Consider the following 25646-nt stretch of genomic DNA (forward strand, 5'->3'; position numbering starts at 1 on the left):
TCACCTGAACCTCACCTTGACACACCGAGGTCCTTCGTCCTAGCAACAGACGGAAGCCTATAAAAGCCCCAAATAAAGGTGATGTCCACGGGTGGGAACAGCTGAGTTTCTGAGGATTGTCTGGAAGTGGTAAGTTAATGTCTGGAAATTTCCAACATTGTTGCCGGTCATAGAAATAAATGGTCTCCCTACGAGTACTTAGTCCGCTGGCAGTGTGGAGTTCCTTCGGCCGGGATGGATGTTGTTGGAGAGAGTACATCAGCATGCAATTTTCCAGGTTTTTATGGGGAAAATTAAAAGAAAAATAATAAAATAAGAGAGACAAAAATGTACTCGTGGTGCAAAGAAAAAGTCAGATTGTCTGGGTGTAGTAATATGATGTCAAAGCCTCGTTGTCTTCCTGTCGTTGAAGAGTGGTGCAGAGGAGCGCAACAGACATGCGCGTATCGGGGTGCGATAGGCAAGATAGCGGGGCTTGGTGCCTGCAGCCTCCAACATCAAGCTGCGGCTGCTTGCCTGTGGTCAGAACTGCCCTGGACCTCTTGCTAGCCTCTGACCGACCACCACCAACTCCCTCCTTCATTTTCCTCTCTCTGTTGGGTTTCTTTTAGCCGAGCAGGCGTCGACCTATTTCCAAACCACTACATCAAATTTCTTCCCTTCCCGACCAGGTTTGCCACCACCAAACCCCAAAACAACACCCATCAAGCCGGACCCCGCGACTGGCCAGCGCCCAAGGCATCCATCCGACCAACCGCTCTGTGTCGCGTGCCTTCAGCCCAATCTTTGACGGCATCTATTACCATTCTCTGAACTCGAGACCGGAATATCCAAAGCCATGGCCGACGTCGAAATGACCGACGCGCCCACGTCGGCGGCCGTCACCAAGAAGAAGGGCGGCGATGGCGAGGGGAAGGAGGGGAAGAAGCGGTTCGAGGTCAAGAAGGTACAGGGAGCTCGATTCCCCGCTGCCGCTGCGTACGGTCGCTGACGATGATGCTCCAGTGGAATGCCGTTGCGCTCTGGGCGTGGGATATCGTGGTAGACAACTGCGCCATCTGCCGGAATCACATCATGGATCTCTGTAAGCTGGCCCCCTTCAAACTCGTTGTCCCCATGCTGCTCGCTGACCGTCTCTCTCCCTCACAGGCATCGAGTGCCAAGCGAACCAAGCATCCGCTACGAGCGAGGAGTGCACAGTGGCCTGGGGTATCTGCAATGTAGGACCTTCCCCAGCATGATGCGTTTGTGATTCATCATAGCTTACTGACCAAACCTCCGTCTGTAGCACGCCTTCCACTTCCATTGCATCTCTCGGTGGCTCAAGGCACGTCAAGTCTGCCCACTCGACAACCGTGATTGGGAATTCCAGAAGTACGGAAGGTGAAGAGTGGGAGAGTTTATTACACCAGCGCGAAACAGCCAGAGGTATCAGGGAGGGCAGAAGGCGGGAAACTCGGATATGGGCGCCACCAGCGCCGTTCTTCGACAGCGAATGATAATCCATCCATGGGACACACTGAGACGCACAATAAATGGCGGGGAGTTGGTCTTTTTGTGGTTTAATCGCAAAATGCATCCCGTTCCCTGCCTGCCCAACTATGTTTTCCTCTCTCTCAGGTGCGCGGCACCATCTTTTCATCAATGACCAAGTTTGCTGGAGCTGTGAATCCCCCTCCAACGGGCAACCATTTTACCGGGTTCCGGTTGTAGAATGGCCATGGCGGAACGACGAGAACAAAGACGGCGGCGGTGCCAATCAGACCAATGTAGACAGCAAGCTTGATGTCTTGGAGGACGTAGCCCACGAGGAAAGCGACGGCCTGCGGGAATGGGAAGCATCCAGGTTAGAGGGTGACGGGAGTAGGGCACGCAGAAGCGAGAGAACATACCCCAACGAGAGACAGGGCGACATTGACGATGAGCTCGACCAGCTTTTGGCCCTCAAAGTCCTGCGGACGTAGATGTGTTAGTGGATCCCTAATAGTCTGTGCTGGAGCTGGAGAGGAGAGGTGGTGTGGTGATGGGGAGGAAAACACGGACAATCTGCCCCTCAACCACGTCACGGATCTGGTCCAAGAGTTGTTCGGCCATCGCGATGACACGGCGAACCTCGGTCGTGTCTGTGTTCAAGAATTGGAAGATGATGGAGGACCAACCGTCGAATTGCCGTCGCCGTTGAAGATCCAGGTCCAGGTCCAGGTCACGTTCACTTTCTCCAAACGTGGCTTCTGAGTGAGGACGGTCCGCAGCTGCAGACCGTCTCGCTGGCCAATCATATCGCCACAAGACATCAGTTGCGGGACCCACCGTTTCCGGGTTGACTTCCCCCCTTTCCGCAGCCAACCCTGGACTGGATAAAAACCCCTGCCCCCCTAGCAAGCGTCACGTTCACGCCCAATGCTCCTGCATTTGCGCTGCAAGTGCCGACTGCATCCAGCCTATGATGCAAGTCTGATACTTATCAAAGATTCCCGGTGCGTGGGTGCGGAGGCCTCGACTTGCTGGTTGATTTTCCAGGCTTTCTTTGGCGAAAACATGAGCATTCTGGATTCAACCAGCTCGGACCGAAGACGAGCAATTATTGCTGTCACTCGTCTCTCGGGCTGAGCCTCCGCATGGATACCCGACGCGGCGGGGAGTATCCGATGACTAACAGTTAAAAGGATGGGGGGGGCTTTGCGGAGTGGCGAAACTTTTGCCCCCATTGTCCAAGGAAAACCCTCATTCCTTTTCAACATCAAACCACAATTCTTTTGACCTCGAATCTGTACTCTTGTAACTAACCCTCCCGACTCAACTTTCGATTTTCCTGTTGCAAGCCGGCATCCGACTCGCTTTTTCGCCCATGTGCGACCGTGCTTTGTGCTAGTTAGTCTTGTTGGACGTGGTTCTGTTTGGTTGCGCGGCGCACCCTCTCCCTCGCCTCGACCTCCAGCTCGGTTCCCTGTGCTGTGGCACGCTCCACAATCTCCCGCGAGATCAAGGAAAAGGGGGACGTCATTCCACCATTCTGCCCGCTGACCGCTCAGCCTGTTTCTTGACGAGAAAAAAAATCTCTCTCTTCTAAACCTTCTAAACCCATTCTCCTCTCAGCTCTGGACAAATTCAGCCCCTAGACAAGCTTCACTCGACGACTCGATCCTATCTCTCGCCTTTGTTTGCCTTTGCATCGCTACTACTACACGCTCAGCTCAGCTCACTCGCCTCCGACGACAGCTCGACCCGCGCGACGCCTCTCCTGATCCGGACGTCGCACGTCGCCGACTGACCGCCTCGCTCCATCGAAGAACGAAAGCCAGCAAGTTGGCGGCCATCAACTGCACCCAGTCCTCTTCTCGCCGTTCACTCCTCGGGCCGGACCTGGTCTACAGCGGAGTGAACAAGCAGCCTCCATAATTGGAGCTTGGTTTCCGCCCTTCTGCGATTTTGACCTCCCGCGCGGCAACCGTTTCCAGCCTCACTCTCCTGCTCTATATTCGCCCATCCTGTTTGTGGGTGAAGCTCAGCTCAGATACCGACCACCGCGTTGACGCAACCACGCCCCGTCTCCGTCGCGGACGGCGTCCGGCCGTTCGCTGCCTGCCGCTGGTGAACTGAAACCGACGACATTCGCGCACGCCAATATGCGCCCGGGCTAAGTTGGCCCAAGGGCGCGCTTCGAGGGCTGTGTTTTGGCAAGGAAGGAAGGAAGTCGGATAAGGACAAGCAACAAGAGCCACGAGCAGCCAGGAACAGCGACAGTTGTCCGAGTGTCTTGACGACCAGTTTGTTAGGAACGGTGAAGTATTACTAGCAGCCATGTCGTACCACGAGGAAGTCGCCGCGAGCTCGGGGTACTCGACCCCCGTCCCCGAACTCGACGATCACCGCAACCAGACGGCATCCGTCCAGCGCCCCGACCGCGCTCGCCGCGGCACCTTCGACTCGCTGTACGGCGCCCGTGTTATGGCCCCGGGCGGCTCCGTCAGCGAACCGAGGGTTCGCGATTTCGAAGAAGCCATTGCTGATGACGATGGCGCCGGCGCCGGCGCCGGCGACCAGTCGCCCACCGCGCGTCGCGCCCGTCGCGGGACCATCGGGTCGGTCTCGGAGAGGTCGCAGTCCCCGCCGAACTCGGTCAAGGCTTTCGCCGAGGCCCGCCGCCGCGAGCGCGACATGTCCTTCTCGGAGCCCCGGCAGCAGGAGCGCAAGGCCGAGGAGTGCGAACTGCAGCGCACCGCGTCGGTCGCCAGCCGCCAAAGCTACCGCAGCAGACAGCACACGGTGGCGACCGTCGGTCCGGCCAACGATGCCGCCAGCCTCGCCACGAACAAGTCGGCCGAAGAGGATGTCTGTTTCCCCGTCCAGAGCGAGCAGCGGGGCGATCGCCTCCACATCGACTTCGACTACCTCGAGAACTTTATCCGCGCCGAGGCCGAGGCTCGCGCCGCAGCTCGTCGCCCGTCCGCTGCCCCTCGCGTGTTCCCCGACTTGCGCCCGTCGTCGAGCGAGCCTGCCTTGCCCCTTCCTACGCTGACCAGCGAGGGGGACTATGTGGGCACCCCATTCGGCAGCGAGGGGCACAACGAGAAGGAGAGAGCAAGCGAGGAACAGGAGAAGGCTCCGCCGCCCCCTCCCGTGGACCACAGCCGCGTCAGCTTCTTTTCCTCTGCCTGGGAGTCGACCATCCACGCGGCCGATCTCGAGGGTCTGATCCTCCCCGGCGAGGATATTCGCGGGCTCTTCACCTTCCCCAAGGGCGAGACGGACGGCGTCTGGTGGCTCAACATCAACAAGCCGCCCGAGGAGGAAGTCCGCGCCATCTGCCGCGCGTTTGGCGTTCACCCGCTGACGGTCGAAGACATCACCACCCAGGAGTCACGCGAGAAGATCGAGCTGTTTCCCTCGTACTACTTTGCCTGCTTCCGGTCGTTCTGTATCGAAGACGACCCGGAGACTGGCGAGCGCGAGTTTGTGCCGTTCAACATTTATGTGGTCGTGTTCCGCGAGGGCACGCTGAGCTTCAGCTACGCCACGAACCAGCACGCATCGCATGTGAGGAAGAGGATCGCCATGTTGAAGGATTACGTCTCGCTGAGCAGCGATTGGATTTGCTATGCTTTGATGTAGGCACTTCCCATCCCATCCCTGAGTCATGCTTCATGCAAAACAAGAGCCTTTGGTTTACTAACTGCTGCCGCTAGCGACGACATTGTCGACTCCTTCGCCCCCGTCATCAGCAAGCTCGAAGTCGACACGGACCAGATCGAAGACGAGGTCTTCGTCGCGCGCACCGACGACATGGCGCAGTTCCTGCGCAAGATCGGCGTCGCGCGCAAGCACACGGTGGCGCTCATGCGCCTGCTGGGCGGCAAGGCGGACGTGCTGCGCGGCTTCACCAAGCGCTGCAACGAAAACTACAAGGTCACGCCGCGCATGGACATCGGCCTGTACCTGGGCGACATCCAGGACCACGTCGTCACCATGATGAACAATTTGGGGCATTACGACAAGATGCTCTCGCGCGCGCACAGCAACTACCTCGCGCAGATCTCCATCGACGGCATCGCGCAGGGCACGAGCACGAACCGCGTCCTGAGCAAGATCACGCTGCTCGCGTCCATCATCGTGCCGCTCAACGTGGTCACGGGCCTGTTTGGCATGAACGTCAGCGTGCCCTGGCAGAACGAGGAAACCCTCGTGCCGTTCTTCACCATCCTCGGCTCGGTGGTGGCGTTTTGCACCATTTGCGTCTTTTTGGCGTACAAGCTGCGGATGCTCTAGTTGGGTTGGTGGGATGAGTGAGTGGATGGTGAGGAGGTGTCCAGTTCACTGTCTCTTTTTGTTGCTGTTGTTCGCCGGTTGATGTTGTGTGTGTGAGATTTCTTTTTGGATGGTCTCTCTGCTCAACTCATCGATTTTCATGTTCATGGCGGCGCGGAAGAGGGTGTTAATGGTATTGCGAGTAATGGAGTTCCGGGGGTTTTTGTCTTATGTGTTGTTTGGTGTTTTGTAGAGTTTGGGGAGTCCCCAATGAAGATGACATGGTTCATGACTGTTGTTAGAGAGGAGAGAAGGTTGGGGTCATCATCATGGGTTGTGCTGTGATATGGGAGATCTAACGTTTCAACACAGATCAAGACTACTATCATACGTTAGGGATAAAAGCATCAGACTTGACAAGACAGCTGCTTTGGTCTTTCTATTTGATGGCATTCGCGCATCCCCGTTTCTGGTTTCCAGGCAAGTGGGTACTCCTTGGTCAGATGGATTGTTGAGAGGAGCGTAGTAGTACGCCTACTGGGAGCAGAGTGAGGCTCTGCCATCAGGCTGCGGCCGACGTGGCACAAATGACCCAAGGGCACTGCCTCCTATGAACAGCCTTCGAACTTAACTCCTCATTGCGCTCATCTGTTGAGCAAGATAAACACCAAAAGACTCAACTCCGGCGCACCTCGCCGAGTTCCTCCCCTCAAAGACTCCTCCATCGATATGCTTTTACATCCGCTCCCTCGAATCCAATCCACCTATGCGACAGCAGCAGAGCACATCGACAGATGCAGCATCAGCGCGGACCTATACGTCGCATGGCCCAGCTCCATTCGCCGACCGAACGGCCAGTCTATCGATATCTCGCGGGTAGCCGTCGCATTCGAAAACTCTCCTTCTCGGGACCGTGCCGTCTACCTGCGCTTCGCCCGCCGCGGCGGCCACCCGGGCCTGCTCTACTCCTTGGTCCCGGCCGACCGCATCCCGCGCGTGGCGGAAGACTTTGGGCTCGACGGGCCTTGCGAGACGAGCATCGGGGGGTTTTTCAGACGCCGGATCGCCGTCGAATCAGGGGATGGTGGTCGTTATTGCCACGGCTGCAACAGGTATGGCCACCCGGCGCAGGACACATCAGGCTGGAATCCGGACGCGCAAGCGGGAGAGGTGAGGGCGGTGCCGCCGCGGCTGGCGCGCCAGTGGGCGATCCAGATCGCCGAGGCGATGGCGTTTGTCCACGCCTCGGGAGTGGTCCACCGCAGGTTAAGCTGCGAGACCATCCTCCTGGACCGGGAGCTGTGCGCGAAGGTGGTGGGGTTTGGGTTTGCCTTGTTTGAAGATCCGCCGACGGTCATGAACATACAAGAGGATGTGGAGGCGTTTGGACGGGTGTTGTTCGATATTTTGATGGGAAGGCCGGACACCGCGAGGGGGACTGTGATGGGTTGTCCAGCAGTTTCGTCACCCCCGGGAAGGTTAGCTCGGATGCTTGTCCAAGCGGAGAATCTTGGGGAGTTGGGGCGGGTGGCGCGGAGGTGTTGGATTGGTTATTATTCGGGGTTCGATGATGTTGTGAAGGCGTTGAAGGAGGTGGATGTGGATGGTGGTATGGATACGAAGCGTGGTGAATTAACGGGGTTGGCGAGGGATTCAATTTAGGGATGGTCTGAACCAACTTCCGGTGTAGCTGGGAAGTGTTCCTCGTCCCATTAACACTTTCACATTCTCCGGGAGGAGGAGGTCGGAGTCAGAGAGACAGTTGGTTAGTAACTGTTTACGTTCTTAATAATTACTAACTGTGGCACATGCGGTATGGTCTAACAATGTTTGGGGGGCCAAGAGACTACACAGAAGCCAACTATCACCTCCCTCTTCTTGGGCTGCTTTCTTGGGCCTCTAGAGGACGAGGCTTGGGATAGGACGAGAGGTGTGGCTGTGCCATCTAGCCCGGACCAAGCCTTCTTTCCAACCAACCTCCGGCCTCTCATTGCTGCCCAGTCTGCCCAGTCCATGACCAACAATGTCCTGAAAGTAGTTGGTTGGACATGCTGCTGTCGTCCATATCCATAACCTTGACAAGATCACCTGTACTATGCAATGTTTCTACAGCCACTTCCACGGATCAATCCCACCTCGATCAAGGCAAGTCCTCATCACATTGACAAACACATGCCCAGGCTCTGTGTGTCTTGGCTCAGCCTGAGGCACAGAGAGAGATGTTCGGTCGTCAAAATCCACCGAGCACTCGCAGAGACGAGGGATGATGGTGATGAGAAGAGCGACATCGAACACACCGTGTACTTACGCTTCGCAAAGCGCGGCAGCCACCCCGGACTCTCTTGCTTCTACGGCGAGACCAGCGACGCCCCGACAATTCCGGCCGGCTTCGGCCTCAGCGCGTGGCGGGACGTGGACCTGAGGAGCTTTTACAACTGGCGCCTGAAACTGGACTATGTGCGGCGTCGTTACGATTTTATGGCACCCCGTTCCAGAAGCTGACTTGGTCTTGGAAGGGGTGGTGACGCGGAAAGTGGCGCGACGTTGGGCCGTCCAGATCGCCGAGGCTATGGAGTTTGTGCACTCCTGCGGAGTGCTGCACAATCACCTGGACAGCCGCAGCATTCTTCTTGCTCACAGCACCCGGCTTGGCCTAGGGCTACAGCCCAAGGTGGCCGACTTTATGCTCGCGACGCTGGAAGATCCTTCCCTAACGCGTGACCAGACACGGGAGGATGTGGTGGCGTTTGGGTCTTTGCTGTTCGAGATTGTGACGGGCAGACACGTAGGCCAAACTGCTACTGTGGTGATTTGGGGAAAGTATAATGACATGCAAAGTGATCTGGAAGCTCTGGGGCTTGGGGTACCGGATACGGGGAGTTTAGGGGGGTTAGGGGAGGTGGTGCGCAGCTGTTGGGCATGTTACTATTCTGGGTTTGATGAGGTGGTGAAGAGTTGAAGGACTTGAGTGTATTTGGGGATATGAGGAGGAAAGATAGCGAGTTGGGACGTGTTGAGGGAGGTTCGGCCGAGGCACGGTCTGAAAGGGCTTCCAGCGGATTAGCTGGGAAGCCTTCCTCGTCTTGATGGCACTCCATTTCATGTTGTTTGTAGAGAGGAAGGACGGGTTGGAGTTAGTGAGGCAGTCGGCGAGCATTATTCACATATGGAACATGCAATAATTAAAACCCAATGAGTTGGCAAGATACCACGCAGTGGCCACCCCTCCCACACCGAGAATCCAAGAAAGGTGTACCCGGGGTCTCGACAACCAAGCCATGGATCTTAGGGTTGTGGAGGAATTGAAAAGATTCGATGACATGGAGGGGGATGGTGAGATAAACCACAACCAGAGGGTATAACCCGATGTACTGGGACAGTTTCCTGGGCACCTAAGATGGATCCATGATGGGGGACCGGTGAAAGGCCTCAGGCAGTGTAAGCAAGAGGTTGGAAGGGTAGGGATGGTCGAGCAACAAGAACAAAGACGGCTTGTCAGGAAGCGGCTAGATGGGTAGGAGAGTGGCTGTTTGTGGTTCTCGAGGACGATGCAGCTCTGGTGATTGAAGTGGTAGCACCATAGATACGAGGCTCATATTGCCAGGGGCGGTTTATATGAGGAGATACGACTCTAAGCAGCCCAGGGAGTTGGGCCGTGCTAACTATCAGTGGGCAGAAAAGAATATCTGCCTGGTCGGAGGAAAATCTACCCGAAGACAGACCTGTATATACCCCAGCACTGAACATATCACAGATCTCGAGTCAGCGCTCAACAAAGACCATCTCTGGATCTGGCCGGTCTCAATAATCTCAATGCCCTTCAAAATGCTTTTAAATCTCTTCCCAAACTCAACTATATCCAACCCACACCGAAAAAAGCTGCAGACCATGTCAACAAAGCCAAACAACCACTCAGATGGGAAGACAGAAGGGACGGCAGTGCGTGCTACGCATGGATATCTAGAGACCCTCTGACGAATTATACGCTGGCGATCGATATCCACCAGTTCAGTGATCACCGGTATTATCAAGGAAGCCTGACCGGACCGAGGGATAGATTCGCATACAGACGGTTCCGCAGGAACGGTGGTCATCCGGGCCGCCTCTACTACTTCGGACACCCCGACTACGCTCCAAAGACGCTGGCCGACTTTGGAATCGATGCTAGGGAACGCGCAGACATGGCATGCTATTACCATCCCCATCGCCGCAAATACTACTTTCGCCCGGGTTCAGAGTCTGAGGGCCCCGTGACGCCAGAGATGAAGCGGCGGTGGGCGCTTCAGATCGCCGAGACCATGGCTTTCGTTCATTCCTGTCAGTGGGTCCATAGAAACCTGACCAACTTCTGCATCCTCATAGACCGGAAGCGGAATGCCAGGGTGGTGGACTTCAGATACGCAAGTTGTGCTGACTTCTGGAAGAGAAGGGAACGCTATATGGATATTTCTGCGTTTGGGATTGTTGTATAAGCTTCTCACCGGGAGGTAGATGGGTTGGCAACCAGTTAATTATCTTTGCCTCACGGTTCCAGATGCTTCAAGCTTGGGGAAGGTGGGTGAGGTGGCGAGGAGATGTTGGACTGGTCAATATCAGAGCTTTGACGAGATTGTGGCGGACTTGAGGAAGATCGGTGCTTGGGAAGGATACGTCAACGTCGGCGATCTTGCGACCGGGGGATCCGGTGAATGAGGATGGTGTCTATTCGGCCCATCGACAGTTGTACTTTGTTGTTGTGAACACGACCTGAAGTACTCTTGGGAGGAGACATGTTGGCGTGATGCTCGACGAGACACCGGGAAATGTACCTAATTTTTCCTGCGTAAATGAGTCACCCGCTCGCTCTTCGGGTCTCCAAAGCCCTTGAGACGTCGGCAGACCCGAAGGGTTTATAGACTCCAATTAAAGTACCATTGTGGGAAGATGGGGGGAGTTTCGGGTAGACTACCATATGATGTTTTGACACCTATATCAGGTAAGTGAGGAAGGAGATGGGTGTTGATCTTGGAAGGTTTGGTGGTTGTGGCAGGACGGGAGGGGTGGGGAGTTGGGAAGGCTGACTGACGCTGGAAGGCTAACTGACATTGAAAGGCTTCCGACTAACATGTCTGGCCTTCCACGCCCAGAGATTTTGCCAGCAGTATAAGATCTCTCCAAAGCGGGGCTGTGCTAAGTCTAGGCAGAAAGACAACCGATGTGACCACAAGGGACTCTCTGCATTAATATCCAGATCTCCAGCTGCCCAGCAAATTTCCAGGATGGACATCTCATTTGATCTTCAAAACTAAACAACCCCATCTCTGATGAATTGACCTCAACAATCTCAATCCCCTAGCTATGCTTCTACATCCCCTTCCCCGGACCACACCCTTCCAAAACACGGGTACAACAGCGGCAGAAGACATCGACAAAAGTAAGTCCAACGACAAAAACGACCAGTTGTGCCTATCATGGGTATATACGGCTGCACTGCGGGTAGATATCCAGCAGACGATTATCTACCGTGACAAAAAGAACTACCTCTGGGGTCTTGAGACAGCTGCATACGCACGGTTCGCCGAAAGGGGTGGATATCCGGGTCTCCTTTACTACTACGGGCATCCCAACTATGCCCCAAGAACGCTGGTCGACTTTGGACTAGATGGCCGGACACGCGCAGATGTTCCGTGCTTCTACAAACCCCATGACCGCAAATACTATTTCAGATTCTATTCGGCCTCAGAGGACGCTGTTCCCCAAATGCTGAAACGGCGATGGGCGATTCAGATTGCCGAGACCATGGCATTCGTCCATTCTTGCGGTGTGACCCACGAGCGCTTGAGCTGTTTCAAGATTCTCATAGACAGGGATTTGAATGCCAAAGTCACCGGCTTCACGAACGCACAGGTGGACTCTCCTTGGATTCTGCGAGATATACATGCGGATCTTGTTGGGTTTGGGCTTGTGTTATTTGGGCTCCTGACAGGAAAATGGCCGGGTTTGGATGTGTGGCAGATGTTCCAGGATGAACGGCGTTGGGGAAAGCCTATTGACATCAACACGTTCCCTGATACGGAAGGCATGGGTAGGCTAGGAGAGGTGTCGAGGAAATGTTGGAGCCGCCAGTATCAGGGCTTCGAAGAGGTTGTGGCGGACTTGAAAATGGTTGATGTCAGGCTGTGGTGACGTTGATGATCTTGCGACCTAGGTACCCAACGAGCGAGGTACCCTGGGGAGTTTCAATAAGGATCTGAACCATCAACACGAAGCTCCGTTGACTTGATGTCCTTGAAACATTAAGCAATCTACAGCTGTGTTCCGTCACGGACAGCCACCTCCCCAATATGGCTTTAAGCAGTTCAAGTCACTCGAGACACTGGCGAGTCATGAAGGTCTACAATACCCAACTGGAACACGCGATTGTAGAATAAGTTGCTTTGTTGTTGATCTTGTCAACGTGGGGTGGAGGAATCACTCAGTCCGTCATCCAGTTACAGTCTCTGTAGCACGATACCGTGCGGAACTGCCGCAAAAGTTTGGCAAGGTGGCCGAGTGGTTAAGGCGCTGGTTTTAGGATTCGGCTTCGGCTGCAATCACACCAGTGGGAAACCGCGCGAGTTCGAATCTCGTCCTTGTCATGTTTGTTTTGCCTTTTTGCCTCGATCAGGTAAAGGTCATTGAAGTAGACAACATACAAACAAAAATGTTCTTGTGTGTCTACTTCCCGGTCATTTGTTCCCAAACCACCTTTTTAGAATGGCAGCAATGTTACTAGGGTGGGGGGATCTGGGGCCACCTCAAAAAACAAAGATGCCCGTTTCCAACTTGGGAGCCAGACAGCTTTTAAGGGACGTGCAAGCTAGGTTTGAACAGACAGCGCCGTTTTCTCTCTCACTTTGTGTAAAGCCAACAATCGAACACATCCTCCAAACTCGTAGAACTTTGTCGACTCGAGAGGAAGTCCCGGAGAGGAGACGGAGCAGCGTCGGCCCCGCGCCGAGACCGCTTATCCGGGCAGCCCCACTCACACGGGGCTCATTCGGGGGCCCCCTCGGCGGGGTAAACAATGGGATGAGCTTCTCCGATGAGGAGTGGAAACATTCGAGGATTGAGTGGTCCCTGAATTCTCGGCGTCCTGCTGGTGTCAGGCCTGGCCCCCTTTTCTCAAGCAAAGCTGCAGGTGGGGTTTGGGGCGGTTGGCAGGTGGGAGGTATTCCCGCTCAGGACAAACCCCCTCTGTTTCAGCTGCTGGACAGGATGCAGAAGTGAGCCCAGCGTGATCCTGCTTTGTGTGACTTGACTTGGACGCCTGACGCAGCAGCGCTGCTGCTGAGCCTGACCACCAACCAACTTGCTTCACTTCGTCTCAGTCACTTGCAACTTTGTTCCTACCTGACCGTCAGAGGTTCTCAAGTGAAAGAAAGCTGCCCAATCCCCCCCTCGACTGCGTGAAATTGGTTGGCAGTCTCATCTTGATCAACACCTCCTGAGCAGACTCTCGAGCTGTCCATCTGTCCTAACGCCTCCTTCAGGCCCAAGGTAACCCAACTCGTAACAGCACCACCTCGACTAAACCACCATGGCATCTCGCAAAGCTCCTCCCACCCATGCCCTTCCTGACGGGAAGCATCAAGCCGGCGGTGGTGTCTCAGGAAAGGTTCACACCATCCGCACTCTGAATCCTACTGTCACCGCCCAGCTCAAGAAGATCTACGCAGCCCACGCTGGCGGCGAGGCAACCTGGAGTCCCGAGAAAATTGCTTCCTTCGTCAAGGACGTTCAACGCGACACTGATGCCGACCGCACCCCCGAGCTGGAGAGCGGAAAGCCATGGGACTTTGACGCCTTCGTGGGATACATGACGTCGCACGTTGCCAATGTCGTCGCACCCCCTGCCCCCGAGGACCTGTCGTGGCCGCTGTCGGCCTATTTCATCAGCTCCAGCCACAACACCTACCTGACGGGCAACCAGCTGTCGAGTGACTCGAGCGCCGAGGCGTACAAGAACGTGCTCCTCCGCGGCTGCCGATGCATTGAGATTGACGTATGGGATGGTGACGACTCGGCTTCTGAATCCGAAGAGGATGACGACGCTACCAGTACCACCAGCAGCAGCAGTAGCAGTAGTAGCAGCAGCAGCAGCAGCAGCAGCAGCAGCAGCAGCAGTGATGCTGAGGCCAAGGGGGGGCAAGGCCAAAAAGAGTCGCCTGAGCAAGATGAAGGACAAGCTGTCGCTCAGCAGCCGATTGGAGAAGACATCGTTGGGTAAGCACTTCCTGGTCAAAGTCATGAAAGGCATTGGCTTACCATGGAGTACAGACCCCAAGTCGAGCCCAGCGGCACCACCGGCTGAGGCAGCTGTGGCAACGAAGGCCGAGGAAACGAGCAGCACGGCAACTCCATCCACCGCCGCGGCTGCTCCCCCTGCAGATACCAAGCTGAAGAAGACGCCGAGCCAGAAGGAACCGCGCGTCTTGCACGGCTACACCCTCACCAAGGAGGTGTCGTTCCGCTCCGTGTGCGCCGCCATCCGCGACTATGCCTTTGCTGTGACCGACACGCCCCTCATCGCGAGCCTGGAAGTGCATTGCAGTCCCGAGCAGCAGGAAACCATGGTCCAAATCATGAAAGAAACATGGGGCCACCTCCTCGTGCCCGAGCCTGCGGAAGACGCCAAGGAGCTCCCCTCGCCGGCCTCGCTTCGCGGCAAGATCCTCGTCAAGGTCAAGTACGTTCCGCCCGAAGGCCCCGGCAGCCCGGGAGGTGCCGACAACAACGACGAGCCGGTCGAAGGCGCCGCGGCCGCCCCCGCCGGCAGCGCGGCGGCCAAGAACAAGAAGCCCTCCAAGATCATCCAGGCGCTCAGCCGGCTCGGCGTGTACGTGCGCGGCGTGTCGTTCAAGAGCCTGACGCAGCCCGAGGCGAGCATGCCGACGCACATCTTCTCGCTGTCCGAGGGCGGCGTGATGGACGTCCACGAGAAGACGCCGCGCGAGCTGTTTGAGCACAACCGCCGCTTCCTCATGCGCACGTACCCGTCCGGGTTGAGGATCCGGTCGTCGAACCTCGACCCGCCGACCTTCTGGCGCAAGGGCATCCAGATCGTCGCGCTCAACTGGCAGTGCTGGGACGAGGGCATGATGCTCAACGAGGGCATGTTTGCCGGCACCAACGGTTATGTCCTGAAGCCGGAGGGTGCGTTTCGCTACCTCCCCATCCGTCCCCGTATTACCACACATCAGACTGACCTACTAACCACCATCCACAGGTTACCGCATCCCCAGACCCCTCCCTCCAGGCACCCACCCCAGCGTGCAAACGGTCAAGCACTACACAATGGACCTCGTCATCGAGGTCTTCTCGGCGCAATCCATCCCTCTCCCGATCGGCGACACCAACCCCGCCGGGTTCCGGCCGTACGTCAAGGTCGAAGTGCACGTCGAAGAGCCCGGCGAGCGCCACGGCACCCATGGTGGGGACTCGGCCGCTGCCGCCGGCCACGCGCACGAAGGCGAGTACAAGGCCAAGACCAAGTCGCTGAAGGGCTGCGACCCGGACTTTGGCGGGCAGGTGCTCAAGTTTTCGGGCGTGGCCGGGGTGGTGCCCGAGCTGTCGTTTGTCCGGTTCCTGATCCGGGACGACGAGGTCGGCCGCGACTCGCTGGCGGCGTGGGCTTGCGTGAGGGTGGATCGGCTGAGGGAGGGGTACAGGTTTGTGCACTTGCTGGATGCGGAGGGCGTGGAAACGGAGGGCGTGGTGTTGATTCGGGTGTCGAAGAAGTTGTATTAGATGTTACCTACGGAGTACAGGAGTCATGTACGCACACAGAGGAGTCGATTGAGCGATGTCAGAGGGAATCAAGGGAGTTTATGGTGTTGGTCAAGAGTGGATGCATATGACTGGAAGTTATCACACATGGAGGTGTTCGTGATGTCTCACCAGCAAGCTCAGAGCCATCAGTTTGCGAGAAACCAATATGAGGCAGACGGGAGTTCTGACTCTTTTTATGTACGGTCCCAGGATGGCAGTGCAAAAACAGGCGTGTTGCCTGGTCTTGGTACAATTAATTGAGCAGGTCTGATGACTCAGCTGCGCCTTGGCAAGCCAAGAGCAAGACTTCAGTGGGCCGCCAGACGTCATCGCGCTTCAAAGGTTCGATGTTTACTTCCCCTTTTTTCCTTCAGTTTGTTGCCATCAACCACAACCCAGCATCATGAGCAAACCATTCTCCTTCGGCCTGAAAAAGGCCAACCCCCTGGCCAAACCCGCACCTCCACGGAAACCAAACGCCTTCAACAAATCCAGCGCCTTTGACACGCCCGCCGAAGCGTCCGACGGCGAACCCCAAGAAACCAACGAAGTCGAAATCACCGAGCTCTCCACCACCACCTTTTCCTCTTCCACAACCTCCAAAGGCGACGACAAGAAAAAGAAGCTCTCCAAATCCACACAGCCCCCATCACACCCACCGCGCCCCAAAAACGCGCCCCCAATCGAGTCTTCTTCCACCAACAACCCCTACGGCGACCTCTCCAGCGCCATCACCTCGCGCAAGCACGCCGAATCCGCCGCCGCCGCGGACCCGGATATCTACGACTACGATGCGGCCTACGACAAGATCCAGGCCGCGCGCAAGGCCGCGCGCGCCGCATCCCAAGAAGCCGCCAACCAGACCGACGAGCACGGCAACCGCAAGCCGAAATACTTTGACGCGCTGCAGGCGGCGGCGCAGCAGCGCGAGCGGGACCGGCAGCTGAACGAGGAGCGGCGGCTGCAGCGCGAGCGGGAAAAAGAGGGCGGGCAGTTTGAGGATAAGGAGAAGTTCGTCACGGAGGCGTACCGGAAGAAGCAGGAGGAGTTGAGGAGGTTGAGGGAGGAGGAGGAGAGGAAGGAGTTGGAGGAGAAGAAGGCAAGAGAGCAGGGGAGGGGGATGGCGGATTTTTTCAAGGGGGTGTTGGCGAGGGAGGAGAAGGAGCATGAGGTTTTGGTGAAGGCGGCGAAAGGGGAGATTGAGTTGCCGACCACGGCGGAGGGAGAGGTACAGGAGAAGAGCGCCGAGGAACTGGCCAAGGAGATCAACGCCATGGGCGGGAACGTGCTGGTCAACGAGGATGGCGAGGTGGTGGATAAGCGGCAGCTGCTCAAGGGCGGGCTGAACGTGTCGGCCAAGAAGCAGGCCGAGCTCGAGCGGGAGCGGGAGCGCAAGCGGGCTGCGGAAGAGGCGGCCGAGCGGGCGAGGAGGGAAGCGCGCGAGCGTGAGGCAAGAAATCGCGCCGTGTACGCCGAGGGCGGGAAACGGGCCATGCTGGAGCGCCAGGCGAGGATGCTGGAGCAGCAGCTCGAGGAGTCGAGGAAGAGGGCCAGGGAAGAGGCAGAACAGGAGGCGGCGAGGCTGCAGATGTCGACCAAGAGCAGGAAGACGGAAGCGGAGATTTCGAGCGCCAGGGAGAGGTATCTGGCGAGAAAGAGGGCGGCGGAGGAGGCGAAGAAGAATGGGCAGGCGGAGCTGCCGTGAGGATTTCCGGATTGTCCGTTGTTTTGGAGCCGGAGCAATCCGACATGTCCAGAGGTGTATCTTGTATTAGAATGGTCATGCCAAAGGGTATGTGGCCAACTTCTGGCAGACCAGTGATACCCGAATTCACTTTTTCGACATATGCCCAACACGTCTGGGTATCATGTTTCCCTCTAATTATCGTACAATTCCACCCCAACCCCGTCCTGTCCGGTGTCATCTCGAGCCGCATTGATCCAGCCCGATGCTAGAGAACCATATCAAACATGCTGTCATGGCCATGTCGTTGCTGTCATTACGTAGACATCCACCAGCGCTCTGCCCCTCTTAACCCTTCAAAATCCTTGCTGTCCATTCTGCACCTCGTGTTGTAACCTCCGCACATAGGCGTTGTTCACCTCGTTCCAGGCCTTGATGTACTTCTCCATGCACGACTTGACGCACTGCTCTTCGCCACTCGAGAGGGAGGAGCCGGGGGTCGGGACGCAGTATTCGAAGCAATGCTTGTTGATTCTCTGTTCCGTCAAGGTGTGTCAACAAACGAGGGAATGGCCAGACATAGACAGGGTTGGGAGGTTGTGTGTGTAGGTTGTTGGCTGACCTGCATCAGCATCCGGGCGTTCTGGCCGGCGATCTCGGCTTGGACGCCCCGGAGGAATTTCTTGGCTTCTTCGGACTCCATGGCTGCAAGTTGGATGTAAATTCTGTTTAGTTAAGGGCGTCAATTGGTGTTGACGAGGCCGGGATAGAGTTGAGTTTTTGTCGATGTTATTGGTGTTGAGCCTTGGAAAAGTTACCAAAGTGTGGCGCATCAACCGGGCAGTTGAGGCTGGTGTCGGCGCAACTGAGCCCCACCTCGCCGATGGAGTGGAGTCTTCCGTCCAGCAGGCAGTGGACCGATCAGGGTAGCTCCAACAACGCCCGGGCCGGAGCCAAGACAGGCTGCAAGGGGGAGAGAGGGACACTGCGGCTGCTTGGGAAAAGGCCAGCTAAGGGAATCCGTCACAAGTCCCGACGGCAACGAAAACGACCACAACACACACCACGACCGACCGACCGACCCTCTGGCCGGCTGATCGTCCCGAACGGCTACTGGACACTTTCGCGCATTCGTTCGGGTAATCCCAATTGGATCTTGTTTTTTTTCTCTACTTCTTGTCTGTTCTTTTGCTGCCCCGTGGCAAGCTTATTCTCGACGATATCCCGAGGTCTCTATCAGACCTACAACCACACCACTATTTTTTTTCCTTGAACGACTGGGCTACCCTCTTGGTCCTCCTCTCGGTTTCTTTCTCCCTTGTGCACACACAAACGAGACCCGGCCGTTATCCACCAGACCTACGCCTCATCTTCAGCCCAATCGTCCTCCGAGCAGCGCCCGAGCAAACATGTTGAAGTCGACGCTGTCAGCCTTGTGGCTGGCCACGCTGGCCTGGAGGGGGGTCCATGCGTTCGAGGAGGATAACATCAAGAGCATAGGGGTGCGGTAGCTCCTTATCTGCGTTGGTTGGTATGGTGTGGTCGCGGAGACGGGCATCAGTGCTGACGGGTCTGGCTGCGTATATTATAGCTGCGAACACACACGCTCGTCCAGCCGTACCTTGACTCGGACATGCAGAGCCGGTGGTATGACTTTGGAGGCGACACGATTATCCGCACCGATCAGTACGATCTCCTCCTCTTCTTCTGAACTGGGTCGACTCCGATAATGGATGAATGAACGGATGGGATAGCCTAACACTGTACTACAACCACAGATACATCCGCCTCACCAGCGACCACCAGTCACAACGAGGCTGGCTCTTCTCTCGGGTGCCGCTGACGGCGACCAACTGGGAGATTGAGGTCGAGTTCAAGATCCACGGCAAAAATGCGCTGTACGGCGACGGCTTCGCCATGTGGATCACCAAGGAGCGCGGCAAGCCTGGACCCGTCTTTGGCATGAGCGACTACTTTGAAGGACTGGGCATCTTCTTCGACACGTACAAGAACAACCGGCCCGGCGTGGTGTTCCCCTACGTCATGGCCATGGTGGGGGACGGCAAGACGTCGTACGACAAGGACACGGACGGCAAGAACACCGAGTTCGCCGGCTGCTCGGCTCGCGGGATCCGCTACGCCAACGTGCCGACAAAGTTCCGCTTGACCTACTTCCAGGACAAGTTCCTCAAGCTGGAGCTCCAGTACAAGGCCGACGGCGAGTGGACCCTGTGCTTCCAGACCACCAACCCGCCGGCCATCCCGCAGGTCGCCTACCTGGGCTTCAGCGCCGAGACGGGCGAGCTGAGCGACAATCACGACATCATCTCCATCAACGCCAAGAACCTCTACCATGCCCAGCCCAACGACAAGCCCACGCCCGGCAGCAGCCGCGCCAAGAAGCTGGTCTCGAAGGAGGGCGGCAGCTGGACCTGGTTCTTCACCAAGGTCTTCCTCTTCTTCCTGGTCCTCGGCGGTGGTTATGTCGGATATACGGCGTGGCGGGCTCAGAAGGCGAGCCGTCACCGGTTCTGAGGGGGGTTGGTCAGAGGATGGAGCAAGGTGAGAGAGAAAGAGAGAGAGGGAGAGCTTTGGGGAACCTGGAAGGGAGACTGGAGGAATGTGTTGGACGTTAAAACACGGCCAGACAAACGGAACCGCACAAAGGATATACCGCATCTATGGCACACCGTCTGGCTCTCCTGGTTTGGTTGGCGGCCCATGTGAGTCTGTTGTATTGATATGGACTTGTTTCTGTTGAGGTGTCTTTTTATGGGATAGGTAGGGTAACGGCGGTGTTGGCATTCTCTACAGTGTGCAGTACAGCGAGGTTTTTTCTTGTTTCGTCTTTCGTTTGTATATTTTGGCTCGATGGCTTGCATGTGACTGATGCTTAGTGAGCAATGACGCTGTTGCGTGCTACGTGCGTATGCGTAGGTATTAGTATGTACGGTGTATGTTCATACGACAAGCCAAGGATGGGATGCTGGGAATGACAGGCTGTGTGGGATTGGGCTCGAGACTCGGTCCGACGACCCAGCAAACCCAACCACATCGCTTCGAACTCACACAGCACACAAAACCACAAGGGATATATGGCATGTTTGATTAACGTTGGGGGCTTATTCTTTCACTTGTACTAGGTGCTGTTTCACTGGCGCTGACCGCCTGTTTCCTCGCCTCATTTCCCTCTCCGTTCAGGTTATTTTTGGAGCAAAGGATGGCGTGTCTTGTCAGTTTGCTGTCAGTTTTGGAGACGGATTGGGCCCCCGGTACCTCCAACTTCGATGACGATGTGAAACCCGCCATCACTCGATCTGGTCAGGCGCTGATCCCTGCGCAGCGGAACTCGACCCCACATGGGGGAATCGAATCGACGTCGGCGGGTGCTTGGGGCGTTTCAAGGGCTCAAGGGGAGCTGTTTTCGGGGGAAAGAAGAGACAGGAGGAAAGCAAGGCTGGATGGAAACAAACAAAACAGGCGATGCAACGGCTGAGGCAATGTCTGGCGATGGAAGGGCTGGAATGTGCTGGATCCAATCAAGAAGCGAGCGAGGAGGAGGAGGATGGGTGAAGTCAGTGAGCTTGTCTCCCCCGCAGCAGCAAGGCGAATTCGATGCCAAGAACTCGGGACAATGGGGCCGGTGCCGACGCCACGCTGGATGTGTCCACACGGCGGGGAAGAAGCTGTCTGATCCTGTTCTCCATCGACCTTCCTGGAACTGTGACATGGTCTTCTCAGGACAGCTCAGCACAGCTCTGCTAATCTCCTAAAGCTCCAAAGGTCCAGACCGGGGCACGCAAACCCTGAGGTGAGGTGTATTTGGGGAAAATCGAAGATCGAGTGCTTGAATCTATCCATCTCGCATCCCTTGACTCGTCCTCTCCGCCATTTTTGATCTATTTTGATATTTTTATTCTTTCCGCTTCGCTACCTACCTACCTGGCCTGACCTCCAGATCTACTGACCTAACCTACAGCTCTTTGAGTCTCGCTCCACATTGGCATTGGCATTCTCTCTACCCTTACGGCATCATCTTCTTTCTCACTCAAGCCTTGGCGAACTGACAAGCTCCAACCCGCACAACGCAAGGTGACAGACGGATAGCCGGGACACGCGCAGACAGCGTCGTGGCAGCGGGCGGCTCATATCTGCGCATCTCCCCGGGCCCTGACGCCCATCGCCTACACCCGACGGGGACGGTACATTGTCAGTCTAGGTCCCGCAGCCCCCTTCCGGGCCGTCTCAGACGACATCGATTGGCCGATTGTTTCTCTTTGTGCCCCTCTTGTAGTCGATCCTCCTCTCTTAGGTCTTCAAGCCTCCGTTTCCTGTCGACGTTCCGTTCGCCGAGAGCAGCCGGAGAATAATTGCATGCTGCAACGCCGCCTTCTCCTCGTCTGCTCCACCTCCACCACCTCGTCGTCATAACGGGCCGAACACCTCAGTCTTTGCCCATTCTTCCTCCGTTTCGATATCAAATTACTACTTCCTGGATCAAGGCCAGATCTGGCTGATTATTTCCTGGGGTCAACATCCCTAGAGGCCAGCAGGCCCTCAGCACCAGTGCGGCTCCCTACCCCCTGCGCTGCGCCAACAGCTTTCTTTACCCCTCCGTGTCACCACCCCGCATCCATCACGACGTGCTCGGCCGGTCCAGTCCACCACCACATCACCCTCGCTTGGGAGTGTGAGCCGGCACTGGCCCATTGGCTCGTTCCTTGATTGTTGTGCAGCAGCCCCCTCGCCCGCACCGCTGCCACACCTTTTTTACCCTCCCGGTCTCTGGGGAACAAGCGCGCGCCCCTTTGTCCAGTCAGACGGCCTGGGGCTTTCCGCCGGTCGCCTGTCTCCGCATAACCACGCGTTGATGCACGCTCTCGGTGGCCTGCTCAGGAGGAAACGGACGAGGGAAGACAAGGCCGGCCATCAAACCCCGAGCAACCCCACGAGCCCTGTGTCTCCGCCAGCAACAGCTACCACTTTCGACCGTCATCATCACCCGCCGCAGCCGCAATCTTCTCAGCAGGTACCCCGCGGCTCCCGCTCCAGCGCCGCATCGACTCAATCCGCTCAACACCACCAACCTCCCACCTCCACGCCCGCCGCTGCCGCCGCCGCTGCCCCTGCCCCTGCTGCGGCGACCGCTCCGATCAAGCCAGCCGACGCGGCGGCCGAGCAGCAGCAGCAGCAGCAGCAGCAACAACAACAACAACAACACCAGCAGCAGCCTCACGAAGAACCCCACCTCCACCCTCTCCAGCAGAAAGGTCTCGAGCAGACGCAGCAGGCCCAGGAACATCCTCACCTCCATCCCCTCCAACAAAAGGCTCTCGAACAGCAGCAGCAGCAGCAGCAACAGCAGCAAGCCCAAGCTCCAACCCAATCACACACACAAATGGATACCCTACCAGTCCAGCAACCTCCCTATCAGGCGGTGCAGCACACCCCATCGCCAGGGACTGACCCACAGAACGTCACACGCATTGCGAATCTGATCAACCCGCCTCAGCCAGTGTCCGGTGGTTATCAGGAGCAGAATGACGGACAGTATACTTATTACCATACCAGCAACACCGCGGCAACGACAATGCAACCAGGGCTTCACCAGCAAGGGCTAGCCCTCCAGCAACATCACCAACCGACACAGCAGCAACAGTATCAGCAACCATTGGTTCAGGCCCAGGCTCAGACACAGGTGCAACCGCAGCAGCAATATCAAGAACAGCAACAGCAGCAGCAGCAATTACAGTTACAACACCAACGCACACAATCCTCGGCGACTCAACCAGGCGAGGGCCAGGGCCGCGTGACCAAGGGCAAGTACTCGCTCAACGACTTCACGATCCTGCGGACGCTGGGCACGGGCAGCTTTGGGCGTGTGCACCTGGTGCAGTCGCAGCACAACCACCGCTTCTACGCCATCAAGGTCCTCAAGAAGGCCCAGGTGGTCAAGATGAAGCAGGTCGAGCACACCAACGACGAGCGCCGGATGCTGGGCGAGGTGAAGCACCCGTTCCTCATCACGCTGTGGGGCACGTTCCAGGACTCCAAAAACCTGTACATGGTGATGGACTTTGTCGAGGGCGGCGAGCTCTTCTCGCTGCTCCGGCGATCCGGCCGCTTCCCCAACCCCGTGGCCAAGTTCTACGCGGCCGAGGTGACGCTCGCGCTCGAGTACCTCCACTCGCGCAACATTATTTACCGGGACCTGAAGCCTGAGAATTTGCTGCTCGATCGCCACGGGCATCTCAAGATCACCGACTTTGGCTTCGCCAAGCGCGTGCCGGATAAGACCTGGACCTTGTGCGGTACGCCGGATTATCTGGCCCCGGAGGTTGTGTCGAATAAGGGGTATAACAAATCCGTGGACTGGTAGGTTATTTGTTTTTCTTAATCCCTTTAAACTCAATTCTTGTTTTTTTGTTCCCCGCAAGCCAGAATTGCTCACCTCAAATTTCTCCAGGTGGTCCCTCGGCATCCTCATCTACGAAATGCTCTGCGGCTACACGCCCTTCTGGGACAGCGGCTCGCCCATGAAGATTTACGAAAACATCCTGCGCGGCAAGGTCAAGTACCCGAGCTACATCAACCCGGACGCGCAGAACCTGCTGGAGCGCCTCATCACGGCCGACCTGACCAAGCGCCTGGGCAACCTGTACGGCGGGTCGCAGGACGTGAAAAACCACCCGTGGTTCGCCGAGGTGACGTGGGACCGGCTCGCGCGCAAGGACATCGACGCCCCGTACTCGCCGCCGATCCGCGCGGGAGCGGGCGATGCCAGTCAGTTTGATCGGTATCCCGAGGAGACGGAGCAGTATGGGCAGACTGGGCCGGATGAGTAAGTTTTGTTCCCTTTGTCTGGAGCTAGCTTGCTTGTGACGAGACGTGAGTGCTAATGTGGGAAACAGATATGGACACTTGTTCCCCGACTTTTGATGGATTGGTTGGTTCGAACGAGATTGTTGTCGTCTCTGGTCGTCACGAATTGATGAAAACGAAGAACAGAAAGAAGATGGGAAAGAAGGCGTTGTTGTACGAGAACTCGACATGCAGGCCCCTCGTTCCACTGATGGGTTGTTGTTGATTTGCTAGAAGAAAAGGAGGCAGATACACGACGAGAGAGGATTGAGAGTGTAAGATGGCGGATCACCGCGGATAGGAGTTGAATTGGTTGAATGAGGGAAGAGAAAGGTGACACGATCGATCGAAGGATGGATGGAGAATGGACAAAAAAAGATGGAAGGCATGGAAATGGGGTTACGGAATAGTCAACTATGGAGTTTGGCATGGACATTGGATGGCACCAGGAGATGGATGGTCAGGGGAGGGGATGCAATGGCAATGGGGATGGTGTCCTTACAGTTGGAGGGGACCTCTGTCTTTGCCTTCAGACATTTGTTGTCTCTCTCTCTCTCTCTCTCTCTCTCTCTCTGTCTCGTGGCTGATGGCAGTGGATATACTTAGTCATGTCACAAGTAGTTATCCATTCATTCAATCGATCAACCAAGCCCTGATGTTGCACTAAGGTACCTACTATGGAAGTATGTATAGCCGTGACTCCCTGTCGATGTCTTGGGCTACTTTGAGTCTACGTATAGTTATGTACTCATCTGCTTCACACAGCAAGTGGTTACCTTTTGGTTTGGCATTCTTCAGGGGTGAGTGAAGAGACAGACATGCTTTCGGGGTTTGTGTCTCTGGAGGGTGCAGCAGACTTTGCTGGTGGGGATGGAAACATTGAGTCCAATTGACATTTTGATGATGGGCGATGCCTTTTGTGGAAACCCCGTGTCAATCTGGGGACCGCTTAATCTTTCCCTCCCTACTCCCTTTCCCTACCCCTTGTCACTACTTCAAGGAGGTGGTAACGTAGAACGTAGTATTGTTCTCATTATGAAACGGGATGTTGACACAACGTATAAAGTATACGTATCCGTCGTAGCAAGGCGTCCTGTTGGGCAGAGAACGAGACCTTCACATCCCGCGCGGATGCTGCCGTGATGGAGGGTGGGCTGGGAGGCCTGAGGGGCCTGTGACCGGGTCCCATTTCCTGTGTGAAACAGTGTTGGTTATTCATTCATACTGTCCAAATTATGAGGTTGACAGACTGACTCCCCCTGATGAGTTGGCAAATCTCGCACTGTGCGTAGGGCTACGCGGTACGTTACATCGCTGGACCCAAAGCCAGTTTCTTGGAGAGTCGGGAGGGAGGAGGGTGGCTGGGGGATGGAAGCTCTTCATTTTCATGAGCCGAACCGAGGATTTGCTTGGTTGGCTTCCCGCATTCTCTTCATGCACGCAGAAGCCCAGCTGCTGGAGCTATTGATGGAGGAGCATTGGAGCTAGAACCGGATTCTGTATGGATGGGATGCAAGTTTTGGGGCTTGACTTTTGCATCATCGCTGAGAAGCCAAACTTGAGAAAA

The 25646-nt window shown here is 56.4% G+C and overlaps 15 protein-coding genes and 1 non-coding gene across 16 annotated transcripts; 11 read left to right on the forward strand and 5 right to left on the reverse strand.

The window, feature by feature from the left end:
• Positions 1–437: 437 nt before the first annotated feature.
• On the forward strand, positions 438–813 carry VTJ04DRAFT_533 (uncharacterized protein; the record flags this gene model as incomplete). Its single annotated transcript, XM_069363434.1, has 2 exons — positions 438–451; positions 612–813. 2 exons carry the CDS (start codon positions 438–440, stop codon positions 811–813), a joined length of 216 nt encoding a protein of 71 aa, XP_069223143.1.
• Positions 814–838: 25 nt separating this feature from the next.
• VTJ04DRAFT_534 (uncharacterized protein) lies at positions 839–1387 on the forward strand (the record flags this gene model as incomplete). Its single annotated transcript, XM_069363445.1, has 4 exons — positions 839–946; positions 1006–1084; positions 1150–1220; positions 1289–1387. The coding sequence occupies 4 exons, from the start codon at positions 839–841 to the stop codon at positions 1385–1387; spliced, it is 357 nt and encodes a 118-aa protein (XP_069223144.1).
• Positions 1388–1616: 229 nt separating this feature from the next.
• Positions 1617–2094, reverse strand: VTJ04DRAFT_535 (uncharacterized protein; the record flags this gene model as incomplete). Its single annotated transcript, XM_069363456.1, has 3 exons — positions 1617–1823; positions 1893–1952; positions 2044–2094. 3 exons carry the CDS (start codon positions 2092–2094, stop codon positions 1617–1619), a joined length of 318 nt encoding a protein of 105 aa, XP_069223145.1.
• Positions 2095–3801: 1707 nt separating this feature from the next.
• On the forward strand, positions 3802–5766 carry VTJ04DRAFT_536 (uncharacterized protein; the record flags this gene model as incomplete). The annotated part of the gene is made up of 2 exons (XM_069363467.1): positions 3802–5108; positions 5187–5766. The coding sequence occupies 2 exons, from the start codon at positions 3802–3804 to the stop codon at positions 5764–5766; spliced, it is 1887 nt and encodes a 628-aa protein (XP_069223146.1).
• Positions 5767–5909: 143 nt separating this feature from the next.
• Positions 5910–6134, reverse strand: VTJ04DRAFT_537 (uncharacterized protein; the record flags this gene model as incomplete). The annotated part of the gene is made up of 1 exon (XM_069363478.1): positions 5910–6134. The coding sequence occupies one exon, from the start codon at positions 6132–6134 to the stop codon at positions 5910–5912; it is 225 nt and encodes a 74-aa protein (XP_069223147.1).
• A 340-nt stretch (positions 6135–6474) lies between these two features.
• VTJ04DRAFT_538 (uncharacterized protein) lies at positions 6475–7407 on the forward strand (the record flags this gene model as incomplete). Its single annotated transcript, XM_069363489.1, has 1 exon — positions 6475–7407. One exon carries the CDS (start codon positions 6475–6477, stop codon positions 7405–7407), a length of 933 nt encoding a protein of 310 aa, XP_069223148.1.
• A 2254-nt stretch (positions 7408–9661) lies between these two features.
• VTJ04DRAFT_539 (uncharacterized protein) lies at positions 9662–10437 on the forward strand (the record flags this gene model as incomplete). The annotated part of the gene is made up of 3 exons (XM_069363500.1): positions 9662–9684; positions 9827–10052; positions 10342–10437. 3 exons carry the CDS (start codon positions 9662–9664, stop codon positions 10435–10437), a joined length of 345 nt encoding a protein of 114 aa, XP_069223149.1.
• Positions 10438–11082: 645 nt separating this feature from the next.
• VTJ04DRAFT_540 (uncharacterized protein) lies at positions 11083–11910 on the forward strand (the record flags this gene model as incomplete). The annotated part of the gene is made up of 2 exons (XM_069363512.1): positions 11083–11158; positions 11225–11910. The coding sequence occupies 2 exons, from the start codon at positions 11083–11085 to the stop codon at positions 11908–11910; spliced, it is 762 nt and encodes a 253-aa protein (XP_069223150.1).
• Positions 11911–12262: 352 nt separating this feature from the next.
• VTJ04DRAFT_t6 lies at positions 12263–12362 on the forward strand. Its single transcript has one exon. It is a non-coding gene; the product is annotated as a tRNA-Leu (tRNA).
• A 941-nt stretch (positions 12363–13303) lies between these two features.
• On the forward strand, positions 13304–15513 carry VTJ04DRAFT_541 (uncharacterized protein; the record flags this gene model as incomplete). Its single annotated transcript, XM_069363523.1, has 3 exons — positions 13304–13989; positions 14039–14919; positions 14993–15513. The coding sequence occupies 3 exons, from the start codon at positions 13304–13306 to the stop codon at positions 15511–15513; spliced, it is 2088 nt and encodes a 695-aa protein (XP_069223151.1).
• A 424-nt stretch (positions 15514–15937) lies between these two features.
• VTJ04DRAFT_542 (uncharacterized protein) lies at positions 15938–17239 on the forward strand (the record flags this gene model as incomplete). Its single annotated transcript, XM_069363534.1, has 1 exon — positions 15938–17239. The coding sequence occupies one exon, from the start codon at positions 15938–15940 to the stop codon at positions 17237–17239; it is 1302 nt and encodes a 433-aa protein (XP_069223152.1).
• A 335-nt stretch (positions 17240–17574) lies between these two features.
• VTJ04DRAFT_543 (uncharacterized protein) lies at positions 17575–17921 on the reverse strand (the record flags this gene model as incomplete). The annotated part of the gene is made up of 2 exons (XM_069363545.1): positions 17575–17754; positions 17841–17921. 2 exons carry the CDS (start codon positions 17919–17921, stop codon positions 17575–17577), a joined length of 261 nt encoding a protein of 86 aa, XP_069223153.1.
• A 706-nt stretch (positions 17922–18627) lies between these two features.
• Positions 18628–19753, forward strand: VTJ04DRAFT_544 (uncharacterized protein; the record flags this gene model as incomplete). Its single annotated transcript, XM_069363556.1, has 3 exons — positions 18628–18720; positions 18810–18904; positions 18997–19753. The coding sequence occupies 3 exons, from the start codon at positions 18628–18630 to the stop codon at positions 19751–19753; spliced, it is 945 nt and encodes a 314-aa protein (XP_069223154.1).
• Positions 19754–22088: 2335 nt separating this feature from the next.
• VTJ04DRAFT_545 (uncharacterized protein) lies at positions 22089–24157 on the forward strand (the record flags this gene model as incomplete). The annotated part of the gene is made up of 3 exons (XM_069363567.1): positions 22089–23593; positions 23685–24059; positions 24130–24157. 3 exons carry the CDS (start codon positions 22089–22091, stop codon positions 24155–24157), a joined length of 1908 nt encoding a protein of 635 aa, XP_069223155.1.
• Positions 24158–24199: 42 nt separating this feature from the next.
• VTJ04DRAFT_546 (uncharacterized protein) lies at positions 24200–24468 on the reverse strand (the record flags this gene model as incomplete). Its single annotated transcript, XM_069363578.1, has 2 exons — positions 24200–24309; positions 24372–24468. The coding sequence occupies 2 exons, from the start codon at positions 24466–24468 to the stop codon at positions 24200–24202; spliced, it is 207 nt and encodes a 68-aa protein (XP_069223156.1).
• A 21-nt stretch (positions 24469–24489) lies between these two features.
• VTJ04DRAFT_547 (uncharacterized protein) lies at positions 24490–25268 on the reverse strand (the record flags this gene model as incomplete). The annotated part of the gene is made up of 2 exons (XM_069363589.1): positions 24490–24662; positions 25151–25268. The coding sequence occupies 2 exons, from the start codon at positions 25266–25268 to the stop codon at positions 24490–24492; spliced, it is 291 nt and encodes a 96-aa protein (XP_069223157.1).
• Between the last annotated feature and the right edge of the window lie 378 nt (positions 25269–25646).

Source organism: Mycothermus thermophilus, assembly GCF_041956435.1.
Source record: "Mycothermus thermophilus strain CBS 625.91 unplaced genomic scaffold VTJ04scaffold_1, whole genome shotgun sequence".
Taxonomy (NCBI): Eukaryota; Fungi; Ascomycota; class Sordariomycetes; order Sordariales; family Chaetomiaceae; genus Mycothermus; species Mycothermus thermophilus.